Genomic DNA, 23,213 nt, shown 5'->3' with positions numbered 1-23,213 from the left:
TTTTTGTCTTCCTAGATTGCAGGTTTTGTGGTGGTAACCTTGTGAAATTGTGTTATCTGCATTTGTCTATATTGTTTGTATAGTAGTAAAACATGCTACTTAAAGTCCTTAAATTAAGAGAATTTACAATATGAAGACTTCAGATGCAAAAACCTAAGTCTGTCTGACATTTTTTATTTTAAATTAGCATTTGTATCAGGCTCCTATATTTCACTTTAATGTCAGGGAAAAGGTTAATAGTAAAGAGCTAAACGAGCTCTAAAAAGCTGTTCTTTAATGTAGGTACCGGTAATGCCTTTTTTGTAATTTACACTAGCTCATGAAACACTGTTTACAGACTTCTCGCGAAAATCCTGTCATTGTCACTGTAACGATTTTCTATAGCCTGAGAATGAGCAGAATTATGAGGTTGACAATAGGCCTGTACGATATTATCATATAAGCATTAATAATGCGATGGGCGCATCTATGAGAGTCACATTGCAGGACGTGCGATGTCAAGCATAATAGGGATCGTAGTTGATCCTTGATTCGTACGTGCCTTCATAGAAGCAAACATGATGTGTGTGATTTGTCTCATCCTGTGTCCCATTAATACCTTTCTTTCTTTCTTTCTTTCTTTTAGGTGCCCTTGGCTTTCAGAGCAGTTTTCTGTTGCTGTGCCTATATACAATGGCATTATGTTTCTGTTTGTTCTGGCCAACTTCTGTATGGCCACCTTTATGGATCCTGGCATCTTCCCCAGAGGTAGTTAAACAAGCTTTGATATGATGTGTCTGTGTGTTTAAGTATTACAGCTGTAGTACAATGTGGGCTTAGTGTCTGCCTTATTGGAAAAACAAACCAGACTGTATGAGAGCAGAAAATTCATGAATTTAGCTGAATTGGGAGTATCCCCCCCCCCCCCCCGCTCTTTTTTATTCTTTTTTTTATTTTTTATTAACTGACTTTGGTGTACTTAACTTCAGCTAAAGCAACCTTAAAGCAGTGTTAGTTACTAAAACTATAGTTTAACTTAAAATGAAATTTAAACATTAGATGAAAAATTATGTTGCCTTGGAAACTAACTGAAATAAAATGATTTGAAGTAAAACACTAAAACTGCAATAAAAATAAATTAATTCTAAATAAACACAAAACTAAAAGCTAATTTTAAATATTAATGAATACTGATATAGTATATAAGGACATTAAAATAAAACTGCCATAAAGTTGATGTTAAAACATACCCAGTCCATTTTACTATCCTAATGTTTCTTAGGCCCTGTTTACACTAGATATTCAGATCGGATCACAAGTGGATGATGTTATAAACCGGTGTAAACGGGGTCTAAAACGCTTTGAGCTTGTCCACTTTCGATCACTTCCAGAGGTAGTCGAAAACTCATTCGAGCGGTTTGCTTTCGTAGTGTAAATGCTCATGTGCTCGAATGCATTCGAGTAGCTGCAAAAGACCGCCCTACTGAACTAACACGTAAACATTATGGGAAGTTCGCTAGCCAGACGGGATAGAAAGGGAGGAAAAGTTTGGTTTGAAGACAAAAATGTACCAAGCACAATATTCTCTCACCATTCCTGATTTTGAACACACTCACAGCGTTTGGCGTGGTCTTGCAGCGGTCAGAGCATAAACAAAAGCTGCTGCTCTCCGTATGTTTTTCCGTCGTCTCCAATCGTGTTCATATGTAAATTGCGCTAGATCTATAAAAAACAAAACATACATTTACCCGTCCATAGACCTTTCCCTTGAAGAAATCAGGACAGAAGTGGTAGAAAGTAGACAAAAGAGATGGATTAAAACACCATGTGTAAACGGGTGTGCGACGCGTCTACCACATCTTCTTGTGATCTCATTGACCAAAACGCATCTTAATTCCGGGTGTAAACAGGGCCTTCGTGAAACAATGGAAAAAAAGTAAACCTGCAGTTAATTTGGCTATTGGTTATTTTCTTTGCCTATGTGATGTCTCTCTGAAAAAAAGTTGTTCCATTTCATTACGTTTTATAAAATAAAAAAAATCCTTTGAAGTAACATGCACTGAAAAACAGTGCACAGTACACAACGTGTAAGGAAAACAGTAATGTCATAAAGTTCCTGCTTTAATTTTATCCACTGAGGAAGGGATGTTAAACTCTGTGTGTGTGTGTCTGTCTGTGTGTTGTAGCTGAGGAGGATGAAGATAAAGAGGATGATTTCCGGGCTCCTCTCTATAAGACTGTGGAGATTCGAGGCATTCAAGTGCGGATGAAGTGGTGCTCCACCTGCCGTTTCTACAGACCCCCACGTTGCTCACACTGCTCCGTGTGTGACAACTGTGTCGAGGTACACACACACACACACACACACACCTTATTCTAGTGACTGTTCAGCTGTGACCCCAATATGTGCATTGAATAAACATGACATTACAATACATAGCAATTCCATTTACATATAAATGTGACATCTTTGCATTTATTTTGACTGTCTCTAAGGGTCAATCTTTGTCATTAATCTGTCTATCCACTCTTGATCTGATTAATGCTTTGCAGACTAAATCTATCGATTTGTGTTAATTAAGTAGAGAAGTGTGTGTGTGTGTGTGCTTTGGACAGCCTTAAGCTTTACTCTCTTTCTTTTTCTCTCTTTCTTTTTCTCTCTTTCTTTCTTTCTTTCTTTCTTTCTTTCTTTCTTTCTTTCTTTCTTTCTTTCTTTTTCTCTTTCTTTCTTTCTTTCTTTCTTTCTCTCTCTCTCGCTCTTTCTTTATTTCTTTTTTTCTCTTTCTTTCTTTCTTTCTTTCTTTCTTTCTTTCTTTCTTTCTTTTTTTCTATCTTTCTTTCTTTCTTTCTCTCTTCTTTTTTTTCTCTTCTTTCTCTCTTCTTTCTTTCTTTCTTTCTTTCTCTCTTTCTTTCTTTCTTTCTCTCTTTTTTCTTTCTTTCTTTCTCTCTTTTCTTTCTTTCTCTTTTTTCTTTCTTTCTCTTTTCTTTCTTTCTCTCTTTTTTCTTTCTCTCTTTTTTCTTTCTTTCTTTCTTTTTCTTTCTTTCTTTCTCTCTTTTTTCTTTCTCTCTTTTTTCTTTCTTTCTTTTTCTTTCTCTCTTTTTTCTTTCTTTCTCTTTCTTTCTTTCTTTCTTTCTTTCTTTCTTTCTTTCTTTCTTTCTTTCTTTCTTTCTTTCTTTCTTTCTTCATTATAATACAATTTGCCCCCCCTCTCTCCCTACAGGATTTTGATCATCACTGTCCGTGGGTTAACAACTGTATCGGCCGGAGGAACTACCGTTACTTTTTCCTGTTCCTGATCTCTTTGACGGCTCACATAATGGGCGTGTTTGGCTTCGGCCTGCTCTTCATTCTCTACCACACCCAGCAGCTGGACAGAGTGCATTCGGCTGTCACGTATCCTTGTAAACCCACTAAAATATTTTTTTTTTGTTTTTTTTTTATGTGCTCACTCTGTGCAGTGTCTTTAGATTGAGAGCTTTACTTAATACAATTTATATTGTGCCTTACTTTTCCCTCCTTGACTTTATATCAGTATGGCTGTCATGTGTGTCGCCGGACTTTTCTTCATCCCAGTAGCAGGCCTTACTGGTTTCCATGTCGTTCTGGTGGCAAGAGGCAGGACCACCAATGAGCAGGTTGTGACGTGCAATCATAATCTTATGCTGCCGTGTTTGTTTTTGTTTTCCTGTCAATAATCATGTTGGTGGTGGTGAACTGGGATTAAAATCCATATTAAGCAGTTTTATAATCCTACAAAATAGGACCTTCTCCCAGCCCTCCTTTTAGATTGTAATCTCATCATAATCCTCTTCCCAAATCATTTTGCTGCTTTCTTTCTGCCCACCTCTCCTCCTCTTTGTGTGGACCACATGTGCACGCTTTTGTATCTTATTGTCTCACTGTTTTTCTCTTTTTAATCCCTTTTTATTTTTAAAACTAAAGCCAAATTTCAACTGACAAATAACTGATAAAGTAACGTTTTAAGGTTATTGTTTAATGGTCAAATCCTTGTTTGTAGGTGACGGGGAAGTTCAGGGGAGGGGTGAACCCCTTCACAAACGGCTGCTTCAGGAACGTCTCGCACGTTCTGTGCAGCTCACAGGCACCCAGGTATTCTTCAACTACTTTCTTAACTTTGAGCTGTGCTGTTTTTTCTGATCGAGGTTCTAACTCAGTGTTGTATTCAGGTATCTGGGTAGAAAGAAGAAGGCTCAGACAGTGTCTGTTCAGCCTCCTTTCCTCCGGCCGCAACTTACAGAGGCTCAACTGGCAGCCAAGGTGCTCGACAATGGAATCCATGGAGACCTACACCGGGTGAGGAAATAAATATATATTTTTTTGAATCCTCAAAAAGCCTCAAGGCGTTTTTTTCGTCCAATGAAAGGTTGTCCTTCCTGCCTGTCAACATGTGACCTGATCCAGCAAAATGAGCCACAGTGACCCAAATTTCAAAATTGAGATTTTGGTATTAATGGAAAGAGGAGACCATAAGCTTGATATCATTGTCTAAGTCATACCTTGAATGGTTGTAAAGATATACACATTTGAATTGTGGTCGTCTGCCCTCTTTTTCCAATTGAAAACCTGAGAATATCGTTTTTTGTTGATATCTTTTAAAATCCATTGCATTTAAAGAGATAAACTATTTATTTTACAGCTTAATTTGACCAAAGATATTAATATATATAAATGCTATTAAACCAGGCTGAAGCTCAAATTATTTTAAAGTTTTTATTTGAATAAATAATTTAAAAGGCACTTTTTACAAAAATGTACTAAAATCTATTCTATACTAAAAACTATACTAAAAAAGATTGAACAGAGGTGCTACATTTTTGCTAGAGAGTGTGTGTGTGTGTGTGTGTGTGTGTGTGTGAGAGAGAGAGAGAGAGAGAGAGAGAGAGAGAGAGAGAGGCAGAGAGACAAGGAAACCGAGAACAAATAATGCTAGCCTAAGAAATAGCGCTGCGAGTCTGACAGGAGGATGGCTGGACCAATCGCGTGCCGGTCAGTCGAAACGGGGCTTCCCATTGACAAATGATCAGCGTTTGTCAGCATGTGAGCAGATGGCAGGGAGAGGACCAGTGAACGAGGATAGCGTCATTTTACCAGTATGGCTATACACACCATATTACAAAACAATAGGGCTAATGCGAACCATTTCTGCATATATTTTTCCTCTTCTGGCTAAAAAATGAAAATGCCATTTTCGTCCGATAATTTTCGGTAGCCGAAATTTCAGTGCATCCTTAATTTCCATATCTCCACACGCCCTGCTTGTGCAGACATCACACAACATCAGCGCATTCCATGAGGATATGCAGAGCTGTAGACAAACCATCACAGAGCACAGCTAACAAACAGCAGGCACCATTTACAGTTCCTCCTGAACCAAAACAAGAGCTTACGCTTCATGGCATTTCATGGAGATCGCAACCCATACTCTAGGGTTGGGTACCATTTACATTTTAACCGGTACCAGTACCGCTACATGAAATTCAGTGCCGGTACCCAACGGTAACTTTTTTTCCGGTACTTTAGGCATGTTTATCTCAATAACTGTAAAGAACCTGTAAGTCATTTACAGAAGTGTTATTGACATTAAGCCAGAGCTGCCTTGGCATCAGGTTTTTTGGGGTTTTAGTTTTCAGGTCTGAAAAAGCCATGGAAACTAATGAAATCATACTCTTGTATAGGGCAAAAAGCTGCTCGCAAGCTATAATGATGGCCAATTTTGTCCAAAGTTGTTCTTTTTATTAAATTGGTCAAACAGAATCACATATTGTTCTAAATGACTCATTAGGAATATTTGAATACATTTTTTACTTTTTTTAAATCCTTATCCAGTAACTGGATAGGCCATGGAAATGTTTTTAAAACCTTGTGCGAGCTGAGGCCATAAGCGTTACCTCTGCCTTTTAGATGCAGATGTTCCTGTCGCCTCCCAAATCCCTAGGTCAGAGAGTGCACTAGACTATTTTGCAAGCAACTGGCTCCATTTCCCGCTCTCTGGCAGATGAAGCTAAAAAATATCTGTTTGTGCCATTTACCATGTGATTGAGGACGGCTGACACAGACAGGCTTGCATTAATATGGCTGAAATGTAGACCGGCTTTTAAACTGTCAAAAATACTTTCTTGTTCCATAATGAAAGGTTGTGTTCTGAAATGTCACTTGATTTATGTTCTTGAAGAACTACAGGCACTTTCTATCTGTTTGGAGCACTTTATTACTGGGTTTTGACATTTTTTTTTTTACCTTGTAACCTGGAGTCATGAGGAAAATGTGTTCGCTTTTTGGCAATACGTGGATTTCTGCATTAATGATTTCTGAAATGAGAGGCTCAACTTGTAGCTTGTTGAGTTGTAAGCACTGATAGCAAGTGGGAGGACAAGGGTACAGTGTGGCAGAGAGAGCTGCTTGATAAATTTGCTCCACTGTGCAGAAACGGAAGGAACCAATTAAAAGAGATTTGCATTCTCTTTTCAGAAGTCCTGGTCTTATATCTCTGATAAGGTTGCTGAATATTTTGGAGGTGTGTCTGCTGCAACTAGTAACTCATGGAAAGTTGGCACGACAAATGATCCAGAGACTAAAGTGTGTTCATGTTTTCACACCCAAGAACACGATGAACTATACCAAGTAGGGTTGCATGGTATACCAATGCAAAGCAAGAACCTTAGTACCAAAATTTTTACAATATATCATTTATCAAATTTCGTTACCTACCAGTACAGTGCACAGTTTGGCAGTTCAGGCAATGCAACTTTGAAGCATACATGTTTGGGATTCACTGAATATGTTAGAAAAACTAGTATGATGAATAATTGCATTACGCAAACAATAATTAGAACATGATTTGATTTTTTAAAAATTGTTATTAGCAGTAGTGAAGTACTCTAAGGTGATATCGTCCCAAAAATTCTGTATCAATCTGACCCTAGTGCCAAATCAATGGCCTCAACCTTAAAAGTGACGTGGTTCATAGAAGACTTCGTACTCTAAAACCCCCCTAATCTTGAACCTTTTTCTTCAGCATGATGAAAAGCATTGCAGACTACATTGGCTACATTTCCATTTGTTTTATATTACCGTAGATTTAGATATAACCTCAATATCCTATTCCTAAATGGAATTAAGGAAGGAGTTGTGCTTCTAATAAATGTTGGGATCCTGAATCTGAGTCATTGCTTCTACATTTAGTGTGTTGTCTGCTGTTGTGTCTGTTTCTTTTATTTAATTAACCACCGGTGCTTTGTTCTTTCTCTTGCGATATTTCAGTCTAAGAGCAGTTTGGAGATGATGGAGAGTCAATCTGCTGACGCCGAGCCTCCGCCTCCACCTAAACCAGAGCTCAGATACCCTGGGATGTCACGAGGACCTGCCGGACACCCTGAGGGTTAGAGCCAACCAGCATGACAAACTATAATATCATTCTGATTGATTTAACCTTCAAACATTGATCTTTTCTGCCTTATTTGTTCAATTCTTTTAGCTAATATTTTAAACTTCAGATTACTATTCTATTCAATAGTGTTTATTCAAGGTTTCAAAATGTAACAGCAATGATGTCATAATTGTATTTTCATGCTGAATTGTGATTTATATTTAGCCATTTAGGAATAAAGAATTCATATTTGGATAATAACAAGATTGCAATTACCTTGCTGGTTTAATCCACTTAATGTGTTCCTAAAATGTGTTTAAAACTCTGAATCTGTTTTCTCATGGACTTTTTTTTTTTACTTTTTTTGTTTGCAGAGAGCAGTCTGTTGAATAAAGCTCCGCCCACCCCCACCATGTTCAAGTACAGACCCACCTACAGCAGCCCGGGCAAGAACCACACTGCTCTTACACATGCATATGCCAACCAGGTAACTTTTCCGTGTTGATGTATGTATTGTTTATCCAAAGTGTATTTATTCACAGTCTGTGGTGGTGGTGATTCACTGCATTTAATTTGTTGATGCGACGTCATTCACATTCTTTTGCATGACCGTTATTATTTCCATTATACCGCATATTTTTTTGCCTTTCTTTTTCCTCTAACATTTTATTCAATCCATTATATTGTTTTTTCCCCTTCAATTTGGTTGACTCAGTGGCTTTCAGTTGAACAGTATCAGTAAGTTTACACTGTACTTCATTGTTTGTGTGTCCTTGTGTGTGTTATTGTTAATGTTCCTCTTCTTTCTCTAATACTTGTCTTTTTGTACATATCAATTAATCTTGTTAATGTTGCTAATTTTCTATTTAATTATTGTATTTTGATTCTCCAACTGTTCAGTTTATCATCATAGTAGGGATTTCATATCTCTAGGGTTATATTATATAAAGATGTTGTCTTTACAAAAAGACCATACTACTTTCTCAAAAGCCCACAGCATATACAAAACATTTGGCATGGACAAATATTGCCTTTCTGAAACAAAAGTATAAATGTAATCTGTCCCATTTGTGTGATTAAACTCAAGTAGTGTTAATAAAGCCAACACAAACAAACCATCTGTCCTCACAGAGTGGCTGTGCAAAATGTTTTTGCTGGTTTTAGCTCTGAGGGTGTGTCAGGTTTGGCTCTGTGGTGCTGGATTAAGATAGATTAGATAAGAAACACACTATGTGATGTGAATTTAATTGATTTTGAAAGACCAGAGGCCTCATGGATAAAAAAAGTAACTGTGTGCTTCCGTTCTAAAAGTTTGATTCAAATAGTATTTATGCTGTTGGCTTCCTTTCAATTCATGAGCTGTAATTCGGTGAGTAGCGGTATACCGGAACTAATGATAACAGTGATGCATATAAAAATTGATTATGTATATTGTGTTAAGACTACACGTATGATATTATCGTAAATAATCCAGTGCCAGTAACTGGTAGACTCTCCGATATAGCAGCGAGACACCCGCAATTAAGGAAAATGTTGGGATTTTTTAAATTATGTAAAAAAAGACAGGATGATGGACACAGAAACTGCCGATTAACAGTAAATAATTTTGTACGCTTTTGTATGTTTACAAACTCTCTGCCTCCTTACATTTGAATATCGAGTGCAATTAATTGACCACTTAGACTTTTATCATTCTGCTGGGAAGAAATATCACAATTCCAAGGTTCCATTTTGGTTGAGCATTTAGTAGCAAAACAAACTAGATATTCATGTGCAGAACTACATTTTGTTCAGTGAAATATTATATACCTGCGAGTTAAATGGATAAAAAATATCCAGTCACTCAGGTCTACAATAAAAAAACAACAACTGTAAATGTCAAACTTGCCTGTGTCTTACCTTTTATACATGAGGCCTCAGGACTTATTCCCCTGCCGGTAGATGTTGTGGTCTTTTGACTTTTTATGGTTGCTCATGTGGTGTGCCTTGTTGAAACAAAAGGCAAAAATGACATGCACAGTGCTCTGCCCTTAGTGCTTCCAAGTTTGTTGCCAATACTTCAGTGTTCCCTGCCTTTCCAAGCTTAGCCTCTCTGTCTGTCATATCCTGTAATGCTGGCTCTTTATTATAGCTATAGAAAACACTTTACCAAATCATCTGTCCCCAGTGGACCACATGATCCTTACCATGGAGTTTGTCCTTTACCTCCCATTGAATTTGGCTTTCAGATCTCTCTTGTAACTTTATAAACTCTTCTGCTTCCTGTCTCTCTCTCGCTCTCTCTGTAGATGAGTCGTGGGGACAGTCTTAAAGAGTCCTCTTCCTCTCTCCTCCAGTCCAGTCAGCAGCCAGGCTATCGCTCCGAGCCCAGTCTGGATGGGTGTGAGGTGGGCGGAGCGGAGCGAAGTGGGGCCGAGCGAACAGGTGGGGGCCCTGGAGGACCTCCAGCCTCAGGGATCCCAGGATACTCCCTAGGAGGGCGCTCGTACCCCTCCTTCTCTGATCCTACGGTGCTCACCGGAGGGGCCTCTCGGTCCTCCAGTGTTCGCTCTTCCCACAATGCCCCACCATCTGAGGCTACCACCTCCACCAGCTACAAAAGCTTAGCCAATCAGACGCCACCACCGGGTCCTCGGAACGGCAGTCTTTCGTACGATAGTCTGCTCACGCCTTCCGAAAGCCCAGAATTTGAATCAGCGGCACCAGAGATGCCGCCAGGGCGACCACGCGCGCCAGGTGTCGGATACAGTTCGCCCTACCTGTCAGCACAGATCGCCCAGCAACGGGAGGCTGAACTCCACCAGCCATCTGCCTCCAGCGCCGTCCTCCTCGCCTCCCCGCAGCATGCCGTCTATCTACGTGGCTCCATTGCGTCCCCTCCTGCTCCACCTGAACGCGAGCGAGAACGCCTGCTGCACGACTCGCAACCGCACCACCATCACCACCACCACCACCACCATCACCATCGGCCGCCTCGCTTCTCTCGACCTCCTCTGCTATCTGACTCGGGCCCCACTCAGCCCTCGTATCCATACCGCACTCGCTCCACTGACACGCCCCTGCCGCCCAACACCCACCCTCCACGCTCGCCACACCCCCCGCCACTGGGGAAGTCCCTGTCTTACTCTAGCGCTGCCGCTGCAGAGATGCAGTACCGCCTGGTCCGCAAAGCCTCGGCCTCGGTCGGGGGAGGGGGCATACAGGCGCCAAAGTGAGTAACTCCCCCACAACCTTACGACGCTCTGCGCAGCACTGCCTCCTTCCTCCTACTCTTCCTCCTCCTCCTCCCAGACTCCTGTGAGTGTATCTCTTTCACTTCTTTCTTCCTTCGTCTTTTTCCCACTAGTCTAAACTCGTTCTGTCTAGGAAGCCCTTCAGTGATCATCTGTTGCTTTCTGCATTATGGTTTCTTTGTGTTGAATGAAAGTTAATCAAAATGGTAATACCATTAAAACAGCATAAAAATCTATTGTCTTTAATTAATAGTTAATTGGTAATTAAAGGAGAACTCCGGTGCAAAATGAACCTTTGGTCTAATTGGTCTAATTTGGATCGAACCACCGATCCAAATGCGCTGAACTGTGTAGAATCTCATATGGTCCAGCGCATTTGGATCGGTGGTTCGTAGATCGATTGATAGAGTCTGTTTTTCAAAGATGGATTCTGCTTATATACGTGAAGTTGACTGTATGTATAAAATATCTTCTTATTAAACTGTCTGGACACTGTCAAAGTTCTCAATGCTTCGGTTTGCATGTTGGGACCCTCATTATGCTACCGTGTTAGTGTGGGGCTATTTTGAGCCTTGTTAGTGGTATTAACAAGCGATTTTTATTTGTCATTACTCCATGCCCCATATACTAGCGTTATACTAGCGTTATAGGCTAAACTGTTTTTAGAGATAAAACTATTTACATTCGATAATCATGAAAACAAATCTCAGATAACAGTTGACTAGGTAACAATGTGTAATTAGACCAAAGGTTCATTTTGCGCTGGAGTTCTCCTTTAAATGGTTAAGGGACTTTTTAAATGTATTATAAAATTATTGTATTGTACTTTTTATTTTTTATTTATAACATTGGCAAAACCTTAATGCTACAATATGTAATTTTTTCACCGCTAGGGGTCGCTAACTTCTTACAATAACAAAGGCGTACGTTTATGACGCAAAATAGCTTGTAGTTTGAATGGTAAAAAGAATGTAATTAAACTAACATTGAAAACAATCAGGTCGAATTTCAGTGGGGTTTTTTTGCCATTCAGGACATTATAGCCTTGGTCAGAATTTCAGTCCAAATCCAATTTTTGGAAATCTGTTTCAGTCTGACCGGTTTGATTTTGCGTGGTTTGTGACTCTCTCACGCCACGTAAACCGTAAACGTGTCAGACGTTGTTATAGGAAACCTGTTGAAAGTTAATGCAGAAGCAAGGTAGTTCAGAGCGCCACTATACGTTGTCATGTTGTAAATAAGACAACATCTGTATTGCAAACACCTCCATGTTGCTGCTGCTGCTGTTTTTTGGCTTATGCCTATTAACGCAACTTCATTGCCATAGAAACTAATGCAGATATTCCGGGAAATTATCAATCTAAACGTAGCGTTTACATGAACGCTAAATAAAGTGATTGGATTGATATCCACGTTTATGTCACAAGCTTCAAATCAGAATAGATTTTTTTGTCATGCGCTCACTAAAGTTTCCATCGGTTTGCGCATACTATTCTATTCTCCTACATTGCTTCTTTTCTTTTGTTTTAAAGAGCTGATTTAATATTCGTCTGTTTCGGGTCCTGATTAGGAGACAACGAACACACGTGCTGTTATATTTATCAAGCAGTAAAAACGCCTCTTCCCGCGCCCAAAACAAACCATCTGTGGATGAGAGTGTGAAGTGAGGACTGATGGGACAACACTGTCCTGCAGCACTTCACAGACAATGAGTGGTAGGAGAGTTTTTAGAATGACACGACGATCATTTATGACATTTCATTCAAAACAACAACAGCTCGTTCCATACGTCATTTACGCCATTTCTACGTCATTACACATGCGCAGTAATTTCTAGATTCGGTTTTCAATCTGATCAAGTGTTTACATGTCCTTTTGATCAGATTATAAAAAGTCTACACCACCCCTTCCAATCCAATCGAAATTTCATTCGGATCGAACTCAATCGGATCAATTAAGGTGTATAAATGAAGGCTTTTCAGTCCGATTGGGACGATTATTTGGTAGCATGTAAGCGTAGTCAGTGTGGAATGTCAACAATTTAGATCAGATTCCAATCGGATACACAAATAATCGGATTTGGACTGTCAGAATGTGACTAACGTCATGAATGATTGAGCCGGTTCAGACTAATGTATGAATGTATAAAATACAGTAATGCCTCGGTTGTCTCGTATACCTTAGGTTCAGTGCCTTGGCTAGATGTCATTGTAAACATGAGCAGAAACAAATAAAGCACATCTGTGTGGAACGAGCAGATAGAAAACTAGAAGTCTCCTGACATTATGCTGCTGCTTATGAAGATAAACTGGATATTGTCTACACTAGAATAATCAGACCCAATTTCTTCACTGGCAAAACGACTAAATGGATAGATCCAAGCCAGACGGAAAGCTTCATCACTCTGCTCATTACAGACGTCTGGAAAGCCTGCTTTGCTTAGTCATTAGTCACCATTTTAAAGGCAACAAAATTGACCTGGTCTCCATTAAGAAGTAGAGAATGAATCTTCTTTACGGTAAAACATTGTTTCTCAGAATGAAGGAGAGAACCAAATTAACCATATTCCAAGTTGACATGTATGCATTGTTATTTGGAAACAAACCAAGGGCCAGACAATGAGCCCTCATCATTAACAGACATTTCAGTGGCGTCCTGACAGCAGAGCTGATGGTTATAATAAACCTGCAGTGCTTCAGTGCCTGAGGGAACGCTTTCCTTTCCGAATTGTGCGGCAGAGAAATGTAAATTCACTGGCAGGCATTTGCCATTTCAGCTAAACTATTTTTACCGCCGTTTTGCACTTTTTTCTGTTTCCTGAACTCATACCTATTCTGGGAGGCTTTTTAACTGACGTCTGTATTATAATTTTCTTGTCATAGCCACAGGAATATGAAATAACTGGCATCAGGCATTCTGTGATGCATTTCTTTGTCGATTTATCATTGCAGTTCTTTCTTATGTTTTGTGAGTTACTCTTGATTGTAATTGTATTGTAATGCTTTAATCTGTTTTTTTTTTTTTATGTGGCAGTGACACTTGCAAATGACATCACATTTCACATCAAGATTCTTTATTTGAACATTTATTATGATTTATTAATGTTTTTTGTGAAACTGTGATTCATTTTGGGCTTCTTTGATCAAGGTATTGATTTGAAATGGATATCTTTTGTATTATTATGCATCTTTACTGCCACTTTTGATCAATGTAATGCATCCTTGCTTAATAAAATAATTTTTTTTTTTACTTTATGATCCCAAACTTTTGAACAGTAGTGTATTTACTATACTAAGTAAATCCTTGTCTAATTTCCCAGTTTCTCTCGGTTTCTTTGTTTTAGGGACGAGATTCAGATGAAGTCATATAGCCGGACAAACGGGCAGCCGAAACCACCTTTCACCCCCTCGTCCCCCTCTCATCCTGTCAGCGTGTCGACTCGCCCAGGTCAGGCATATTCCAGTGCTGGCTCTTCTCAGAGCCCCGCTCACAAGCCTGGAGGTGGGGTGAAGAAGGTGACGGGCGTCGGAGGGACCACTTACGAGATATCGGTGTGAGAGAGCGGCTGTGTTTACTGGTGTTGGACTTTTTTTTTTTTCTTCACCAACATAGCGGAGAAAATCACGTGTGGCAGACTGGATATGGATTTTTTCTTTTTTTACAATGGAAATCAATGCTGACCAGCAGGTTTTGGTTGGATATGACATGTAGGAGGAGGAGGAGGATCATGGGGGGTCTTTCAAGCCATGACATAATAGGACTTCAAGACTCCTCATCAGTAAGGAGCTGTAATAACTAGTGTGATGGCAAAGGACCAGATTGCCTTTAAAATGTTTCAGAAGAAAAAAAAAGATTTTTATCTGACATAAATGTGTAAATTGTTCTGTATAGAGAAAAAATGGTCACTTTTTTTTTTCTTTTTTTTCTCACAGAGTGGAATTAGATTTTTTTTTATGAAAGGGGACCTGTGGCATTCAGTAGCCATTTCAGACCACTGTGATTGGCATGCGATAATGTATCCAATCAGCACCAGGGAAGCAAAACGGTAGAAAATATAAAGAAATGGACTAATGCATTATTTAAATGACAGCAGCCTTTTCAAATTAGTGTTTTCAGAGTAATGGCCTTGGAAATTTAAGGAAGAAATATGTTTTTATTTAATTTTCAAAGTGTTATTTTATATGACTTTATAAATGGTTATTGATAAGATCAAAATGTTTTTTTGTTTCTACAAAGACTGATATTTGTTCTCTTTGAACTTTAATCTTATAGAGGGATGAAGAGCTGGTGGCACTCAAGATCAGTCAGAGGGTTGCTCGTAGCATAAAAATGCATTTGACATTGTGATCTGTGGGACATTTGTCAAATTTTATCCTGTAAACATTGATTGTCTGCCTCTTAGGTATGATTTTTTTATTGTTTTATTAATACATGAGAGGCAAATCTCACTGGTGGCCTTAACTAGCCAGCCATGTAGGATTTAAAGCTTTCTTCTCACAGTGCCACTGAACACTGGGTAACCATATCCGTGCCCTCTGATTGGACGGCAGTTGAGCCAGTCAGAGGAAGTTAGCTGTCATTATGAATCAGTGAAAGCCTTTTATTTTTAATTATTTAATTATTACCTAGTACATTCGAAAAGATTGTGACATTTTGCAGGACTCATTTCAATCATCGTCTGTCTTGTCGGGTGAATTGATCAACATTTAGATCAGGGCTGACCAATCAGGGGACAGAAGTCATTTGCTAGCTGATACAAAAGCCAATGAATACACTTGTAGGAATATTTTGGATCAAAAAGATGGACTGAGGGAAAGAAAAGAACGTGTACTGTATAGTTCAGTGTGAGTGAGCATGGTTGTGAATATGTGTATGGGTGTGCGTGCGTGCGTGCGTGTGTGTGAGCATTGGTAATAAACTCTTTATAAATCAGTTGTGCCTTTTGTGCATTGCTTCTTTTTGTAATGCATAAACTTTGGAAATGTATACACCATTTATGTCCATGAATGTTTTTTTTCTGTCCAGTCTCAAATCTGTGAAAGCCTGTTGTTGTCAATGTAGACATTAGAAAAATGGTCTACAAAGAAAAACTGAAAGTGTTAGTGGATGTGCTCTTATTTGTGTAATGAAAAATATATTCCATACTAAATATATACAGAGGCCTCAAAAATACATTAACTGTTCAAAATTAGGATGAGGTATTTGGACACTTTCAAGTTGGGTTACTCTGTCACCTGTGGTTACTCTAAGAAATGAGTTCTGAAAGATTGTCTAGCGTTATTTGTTTGCAGATGCAACTTGAATGTATATTTTTGGTAGCCACTGCACATTGTGGAAGTCGCCATGGAGGAGGATGCCTTGCAATGTTTAAATTCCATCTCAAATTCAGTGATTTAGATGTGCTTGGTTCAGCTTTTGGGCAAATGGTCCGAAATCTCCCTGGTTGTTCTGTTGAGTCTAAATTTTAAGCAACTGGATAAAATATACAAGCTACACAAAACAGGGCATGAAGAACAAAATGTTTTATTGGAATGGCAAAAAAAAAACTTTCCATCCACAACCACTCAAAGCACTTGGTCATCTTTCAATCATCAAATCATTAAAGATTAGTTAAAATCAACAATTGTTTATTCAATAGTGCACTAAAACAATATTCCTCCTTTTTGTGAGGATATTGATGGCAAAATTCTACATACACTGAAAATAACAGTAATGACTGGAAAGGGTTAAAACATGAAGTCTGCCTGCAGCTTTCTTCAGTGTTTAAAGTAATAATAAAAATGTTAAAAGTTTCAATCATTCTGCACAAAGAAAATTAATATAAACTTAAATAACTTAAGACATTAACATCGGAATTCAGTCTGAAAATAAATGTGTAACTGGGTCTCAATGTCAAAGGTAACCACATTTAGCAGAATATTATCTTGATATCTCCTAGTTTTTTTAATTTGTAAAATGACATGAACTGTTTTCATAAAAGACCCTCCCTTTTTAGATGCAGTCTAGTAGTCAGTACAATACAAACAAGCTACGTCTCAGAAAAGTAGTAAAAAAAAAACAGAAAATAAGAATACTAGGAGTGTCAAAGGTATGGAAGGATTACCAATACAGTAAAAAAAAACTGATAAAGTTTGTTCCCCAATATGTGATGCATATGCAACACAAAATAACCCCTTACTAATGATCACTTCACAATTATCAACCATATTAGAGGTAGAAGTCCAATGTTTAATTACGTTTAACTCGATTAAAATAACAGCTGACCACGATTGAATATCATGTCCCAAATGACGTTTGGACACCTGTATATACTGTATCCAGTATATCGATGATTATGAAGTTTAATAATGTATTAGGAATTAGGATTTACTATATTATTGGACTGATTTTGCAATTAACTAATACGTTATACAAAAAGAAATAAACAATCATTCTGCTTAGAACTACATACAAACTCTCTCTCTCTCTGCATACTGAACATTAGCACAATCTGGTCCAGTCCCATAGTGATTGACAGTGCTCTTCAGCAATGTGCACTTTCTATTTGTCCTTCTTGCTCTCTGTGTCCATCGCACTGATGGTCTCGGTCTCCGGTTCCTCCTCTTCAGGCACGGGGGAAAATACAGATTCATTTGGCCTCTCGGATTTCTCTCCTTTGGTCTTACCGAGCTTCTTAAACTTCTGATACAACTCGTTGAGGTTAAACTCTCGGATGATATTTTCCTAGGGGAAAAACAAACAAAACAAAACTGTGTTGTATAGAAAACATACAGGCTTTTGAGATTTCTGAAGCGGTTTCACTCAGATATACGCCAGGAAAGACAATCGCAGGTTTCGTTTCATGCGGACTTAAAGCCTCACCTCTGTGAACGTCCAAGACACTGCGCGTCCCTTCTTGTCCACCTGGGGGCGCCTCATAACTTCCTTTCCCCCCTGGAAGAGCACTAGAGAGGGCAGCTGCTTTGACAGAGGAGAGGTGCTGACCCTGTACCTGGGGAGGGGGGGAGAAACACAGGATATTGTCACAGTCTGTGTATCAGAGTATGACGAGAAACAGTGAGACACAACAGGGCAACTTACTTCTTGGATACTTCACTGTAACGACCAATGTCCACTTTGCCAAATTTCAGCCCTGCACAGTTGTACCTGAGAGAGACAGAGAGAGGTTAATCGTCTCCATTCATAATATTTAAATTCACAGTAACTGATGAGCAGCAGGACGTACACTACGCTTCAAAAGTTTGGGGTACGATTTTTTTTATAAATATTTTTGAAAAGTCTCATGCCCATAAAGACTGAATTTTATAAAATTATTAGTATAATTTTAGCATAATATAACTGAATTAGATTTTTTTTTTATATATATATATATATATATATATATATATACAGTACAACAGAACAATTTTGAAACATTATTACAATTTAAAGTACCGTAACTTTTCTATGTGAATGTTTGTTTTGAGTGAATATGAAGTAAAATGTAATTTATTCCTGTGATGCAAAGCTGATTTTTCAGCATCATTACTCAAGTCTTCAGTGTCACAATTCTTTAAAAATCTGTCTAATATGCGGATTTGCTGCTCAAGAAACATTATTATTATGGTGTTGAAAATGTGCTTCTTAATATTTTTGTGGAAACCATGATCCATTTTTTTTCAGGATTATTTGATGAATAGGAAGTTCAAAAGAACAGCATTTATTTGAAATGGAAATCTTTTGTTGCATTATAAATGTCTTTACTGTCACTTTTGATAAATTTAAAGGGTTGTTTGATTATGATTTCACTTTTCTAACTTTAGTTAGTGTGTAATGTTGCTGTTTGAGCATAAACAACATCTGCAAAGTTACAAAGCTCAAAGTTCAGAGCAAAGAGAAATATGTTCTTTTAAAGAAATTGCTTTTTAAGGACTACAACAAACGGCTGGTAGGGACTACACGACATTCCTCCCGGGTTAGTGACATCACCAACCCTAAGATTTACATAAACCCCGCCCCCGGAACATGGTTTATAGATTATCAAGACAGAATATGCTAATCAGTGACTAGAAGATAACTACACATAAGATATCTAAAATCATAAACTAACCATTCAGAAATGTTGTATACATGTCGTCACTTCTTCTTGAGTCTCTCCATCATTGTCTGATTCCAGTTTAAACATAAAAGGCTAAAAGCTTTTGAAATTTTCAGTGCATGATTGTGAGTTGTTGAAGCTCCGCCCCCTGTGCTGGGAGCAGCAGCTCATTTGCATTTAAAGGGACAGACACAAAAACGTTGCGTTTTTGCTCACCCTCAAGAAGTGACAACTTTAACATGCTTTATAAAAAATATCTGTGGGGTATTTGTGCTAAAACTTCACATACACACTCTGGGGACATCAAAGACTGATTTTACATCTTGTGAAAAGTGCATTATACCAGCCCTTTATTGCATCCTTGATAATAATTTCTTTCTTTTGTTTAAAGTACAAACCTCATACTTTTGAATAGCAGTGTATCAAGAGCAATGTTCTTACTTCAAGGACAGATCAGCATAGACGGAGGCGAAAGACTGACATTCCGGTGACCAGTTAGCAAAAAACTCCACGATCCAGGTCACTCGGTGGTCCTTCTCCAACTCCTCCTAAACACGAAAGAAAGGTGAACATCTATACTCAGTTTCAAACAACCTGTGTTTGCACATTATATCCCTCAGGCCACTGAAGTTAAAGTTCAACTATGAATGTGGCTGAAACTTGAGAGTATAGATCATTAACATTGGGTAAAAACTTTTTTGTTTTTAAACACTCAATGGCTTATTTGCAAAGGCTATTGGGCTGCAGTGGTAACGTTTATGGGCTTTGAATTCCTCTTGTTCCCTTTAATGTTTTAAGTGGGCAACTAGTATGTAATGAGAAGTCGCAGTGTACAGTGTGGACACTTGTGAGAGACACTATGACCAAAGCATTGGGAAGCGCAAACTAAAGATGAAGAAACAATAAAATACATAAAGAATAAATATCATACAAATGAATGAGTGGTTCTCAACCAGGAGCCAGGGCCCACAGGGGGGCATCAGCAAATTTCCAAGGGGTTTGCAGGAAGATTTAAAAGTATTTAAATGAATACATTATTATTGATTATTAAAATAATCTCTAAATACTCTTAATACAAAAATGCTAAACATAAACGTAAGACGCAAACTTAATGCCTTTTACCCCTCAATAACTACTGTTTTTATTAAAGAATGTGCAGTTCTTGAACTTCTTGAAGCACAAAACGAATCGTGGTTAATTTGTTTAACTCTTTCCCCGCCACAGATTTTTTTTTTTTTTTTTAAGCTGCCATCCACCGCCAGCATTTTTGATCATTTTCACAAAATTTTCATGGCCCTCAGAATATTAAGTTGTATGAATATCTTATTCTAGCTTCATGCATTTTTTTTTTTTTATCACCACCTGAACGTAGGTGTTTCATTAAAAAAAAGCAGCATTTTGAGCAAAAGGCTAAGAAAATCACATTTTTGTCAAAGACTATGTCTGGAATCGGATTCAGAACGATGATCAAAACATAGATGGAGCAAGTCAAGTCCATCAACACACCTAATGCTTGCAAAGTCCTGTAGCCCTAGGTCAATATTTCATTCCTTAACATTCGGCAGTTTTGATTTATATGCCGTTTAATGTTGATGATCGCATTATTTTTCATGTGCATCTGATACATATGAGATCGCTTGTTGTTTCTGCTGCTTTTTCCCCTATGTTTGATCTGGAGATTCAGGACTCTTTCAGAAGATGCAGTGTAACGGTGAAAACGCGGAAAGTGGAAAATTCCTCCAATGGCAGGGAAAGAGTTAATGCCAAGAGCCTGGCCAAGAGCCCATTCAAGCCCATTTCCAATTTTCAAATCGAGGCACCAATCACAAACGTTGAGGCGGGCTTTACACGATGACGATCGCTCTGATTGGTTTTAGGTCCATCCAATTTCGCCCAGAGGCATTTGAGCGACGCCCGTTGGTGACGCCCCTTTGGAAATGAGCTGTGAATGAACCTTCCCCAGACCCACTCTCAGGCCCCGTTTACACGTACATGGTTATTTTGAAAAACGGAGACATTTCCCTTTGGTTGTGCCCCTCGTTTACACGCAAACGGAGAATTCTCCTCTTAAAAACGATTCTTTCTAAAAACTCCGGCCAGAGTGGAGATTTTGGAAAACTCTGTTTTCACGTTTGCATGTAAACTGAGAAAAACAGAGTTTTAGGCAGTCGACGTCACAGTATGCGACAGAACTTGCACTGCGTCAGAGTGCGACCTATATTTTCGGGATTCTGATTGGCTAACGTGGGCTTGAGCTTCTCGTTACACTGCCACCTATAGGTTTGGCATGCTCTTGACAGCTTGTACGGGTTTCTGTAAACGAACACTTTTCTGAAAACGGAGAGGGCTGAAATGTCCGTTTATGAAAATAACCGGCCACGTGTAAACGTAGCCTCAGTTACAACTGAGAAGGGTCTGGTGTCATGTCAACCAGGTTACTAGTTTCTGTTAATACACCTTGAGAACAAGCTGCTTTGTCATAACTACAGCAGAAACCCCAGAAATATCTTATAACTTAAAGTCCCCCGGCTTTGAATATTTTGTTCTTCTTTTTCCCATTCTGTGCAAATTTGTTTTGAGAACCAGAAGCCCATGAAGAGTGACTGAAAACATAGTATGGTGTGGAATCATACTCACATCAATGGTTTTATCATTGAAATACTTGATGTATTCAGGGCCCATGTACAGAGGAGGTTTGCAGATCATCAGGAAAACTGCATCAGTGATAAAAGAACATCAGTATGCATAGAAATGGTTGACAGCCATACTACATTTATCTAATATTTGGTTTAGTCTTTAAACATTGGAACGTTTCCACTGACTGACAGTAAAATATATCTTTTTTTTAGATACTGACCAATACACAAGGTCAAGTAGAGAAGCCCCAAACGTATGTCCAATCTGAAGAACAGGATCACATTGGCTACTTTACTAAAGAGGATGATGTTGCCCACATGCTGCTCAACGGTAACTGAAAGATTAAACGAAAACATATTGTTATATTGCACTGTTTCGTCATACAAAAATGAATAGTGAAAGGGGGCGAGTTGAACAGCGGAGGAGGGGAAGAGAATAACAGAAACATTGAATGACAAAGGACATTTGATTTAACAACAAACACAAGGACAACCGTCACTGAGAACACAGGTGTCTGAGCGTTTAGTGTATAAACAAAACCTTATAACATTCAACCTCAGGCTATTGACATCAGATTCGGTGTGGTTAGAGATTATTTTCTGAAATTTGAATGTCAATAAACAAAGCTGTATAGAAAATACTTTTTTTCCACAAAGTAAAAAAAAGAAAAGAAAAAAAGAGCATTTTAAGGGGGAGAAACTCTTACTTGCTCTTCTGTTTTTCATCATGACTATAGCACTCAGGAACATCAGTATCTCCACCTCTCTCTGAAAGACAAAATGAACAGAAAAATGGCTGAAATTATTTTAAATGTACATGCATAGTACACTTAATATTAATGGGTCCAATATAATATATAATAAAGCTAAAATACATAATTATAAATTATACTATTAGCGTAACAGTTTGAGTGATAGCCTATGCCGAATGATAACAGATCCCCAAAGAGCATCTTGTGACTGTGAGTGTTAACGGAAGCAAGAAAATTTGACACTTCGTACAAAGGTGGTCAATGTCAAAAAGGTCATCTTAAAATAGTGCTTTATATATATATATATATATATATATATATATATATATATATATATATATATATATATATATATGTGTGTGTGTGTGTGTGTGTGTGTGTGTGTGTGTGTGTGTGTGTGTTTCCAGGTTCCCTATAATAAGTATAATATAATAATAAAATTAAGTCGAAGCAACACAACAGTCTTATCATTCTGTGATACACATGCACCACACGTGGGAGTGGTTGCCAAGTTTTTTCCACATGCATCATTTATATGTGCATGGTATTCCAAACTCTTTTACCATGCATTTAGACTTGTTCCCGTGCCAGCTGAATAGCGACCCCCCAAATTCTAAAGACCATCGTCTGATGGCCACTGCCCAGTCTCCTTGTTACGAAGCAGGTTATATGCGTTATCATTCAGCATGAAACCCCAAAGGTCTGCTTCATACATACCCAATCAAAATCGCATGAATTGCCATCCTCGCGCTGCGTCGAAAGATGTTCACAGATCCCAGGCGTTTTGCGGATAAGCAGGAATGCGCCAGACATAAATAACGAGGCTATGTAGTATGGTTTTAGTAGCCATTTGTAAACCTGCGGCAAATGATACAGAAATGCTAACAGAGGTGTTAACAATGCCATTTTTCTTTTTCTTTTCTTTTTTTTCAGAAAACGATTGCTGCGGAGATCCGAGACGACAGAGTCCGCATCAATACCGCTATCAATGGGAGACAATATTCGTCGGCAAATGAATTAAACGATTTAAAGGGACAGAGGTCACTGCGGACGAAGGGAAAAAATCGCCCCGCCTCTTTAAAGCAGCCCTGTTGATTGGTCACTTTACTGAAACGACGTCGCTTATTGGTCATGATGTCACATAAAGG

General features: G+C 38.5%; 2 protein-coding genes across 3 annotated transcripts in view; one reads left to right on the top strand and one right to left on the bottom strand.

The window, feature by feature from the left end:
- Window positions 1-16,158, top strand: part of zdhhc5a (zDHHC palmitoyltransferase 5a) — a 27,372-nt gene extending 11,214 nt beyond the window's left edge. The window contains exons 2-11 of one of the 2 annotated variants that reach the window (XR_013798080.1): window positions 626-747; window positions 2,166-2,323; window positions 3,201-3,373; window positions 3,513-3,615; window positions 3,999-4,090; window positions 4,168-4,294; window positions 7,262-7,379; window positions 7,742-7,854; window positions 9,656-10,664; window positions 13,944-15,531. Coding sequence is in view for 1 of the 2 variants with exons in the window: in XM_079616597.1 (XP_079472723.1) it covers window positions 626-747; window positions 2,166-2,323; window positions 3,201-3,373; window positions 3,513-3,615; window positions 3,999-4,090; window positions 4,168-4,294; window positions 7,262-7,379; window positions 7,742-7,854; window positions 9,656-10,578; window positions 13,944-14,157 (2,143 nt within the window). In the remaining variant the exon portion in view is untranslated. Of the gene's footprint in view, window positions 1-625; window positions 748-2,165; window positions 2,324-3,200; window positions 3,374-3,512; window positions 3,616-3,998; window positions 4,091-4,167; window positions 4,295-7,261; window positions 7,380-7,741; window positions 7,855-9,655; window positions 10,665-13,943 lie in introns of both variants that reach the window. The other variant, XM_079616597.1, reaches the window with a different exon arrangement.
- tmx2b (thioredoxin-related transmembrane protein 2b) lies at window positions 16,056-23,204 on the bottom strand. Its single transcript, XM_079616627.1, has 8 exons — window positions 22,783-23,204; window positions 22,021-22,081; window positions 21,535-21,648; window positions 21,315-21,391; window positions 19,119-19,225; window positions 17,681-17,746; window positions 17,462-17,591; window positions 16,056-17,323 (listed from the first exon to the last, which is right to left on the bottom strand). Exons 1-8 carry the CDS (start codon window positions 22,969-22,971, stop codon window positions 17,141-17,143), a joined length of 927 nt encoding a protein of 308 aa, XP_079472753.1. The 5' UTR covers window positions 22,972-23,204; the 3' UTR covers window positions 16,056-17,140.
- Between the last annotated feature and the right edge of the window lie 9 nt (window positions 23,205-23,213).

Source organism: Phoxinus phoxinus (genome assembly GCF_949152265.1).
Source record: "Phoxinus phoxinus genome assembly, chromosome: 6".
Classification (NCBI taxonomy): Eukaryota; Metazoa; Chordata; class Actinopteri; order Cypriniformes; family Leuciscidae; genus Phoxinus; species Phoxinus phoxinus.
This window is presented reverse-complemented; position numbering and strand designations above follow the sequence as displayed.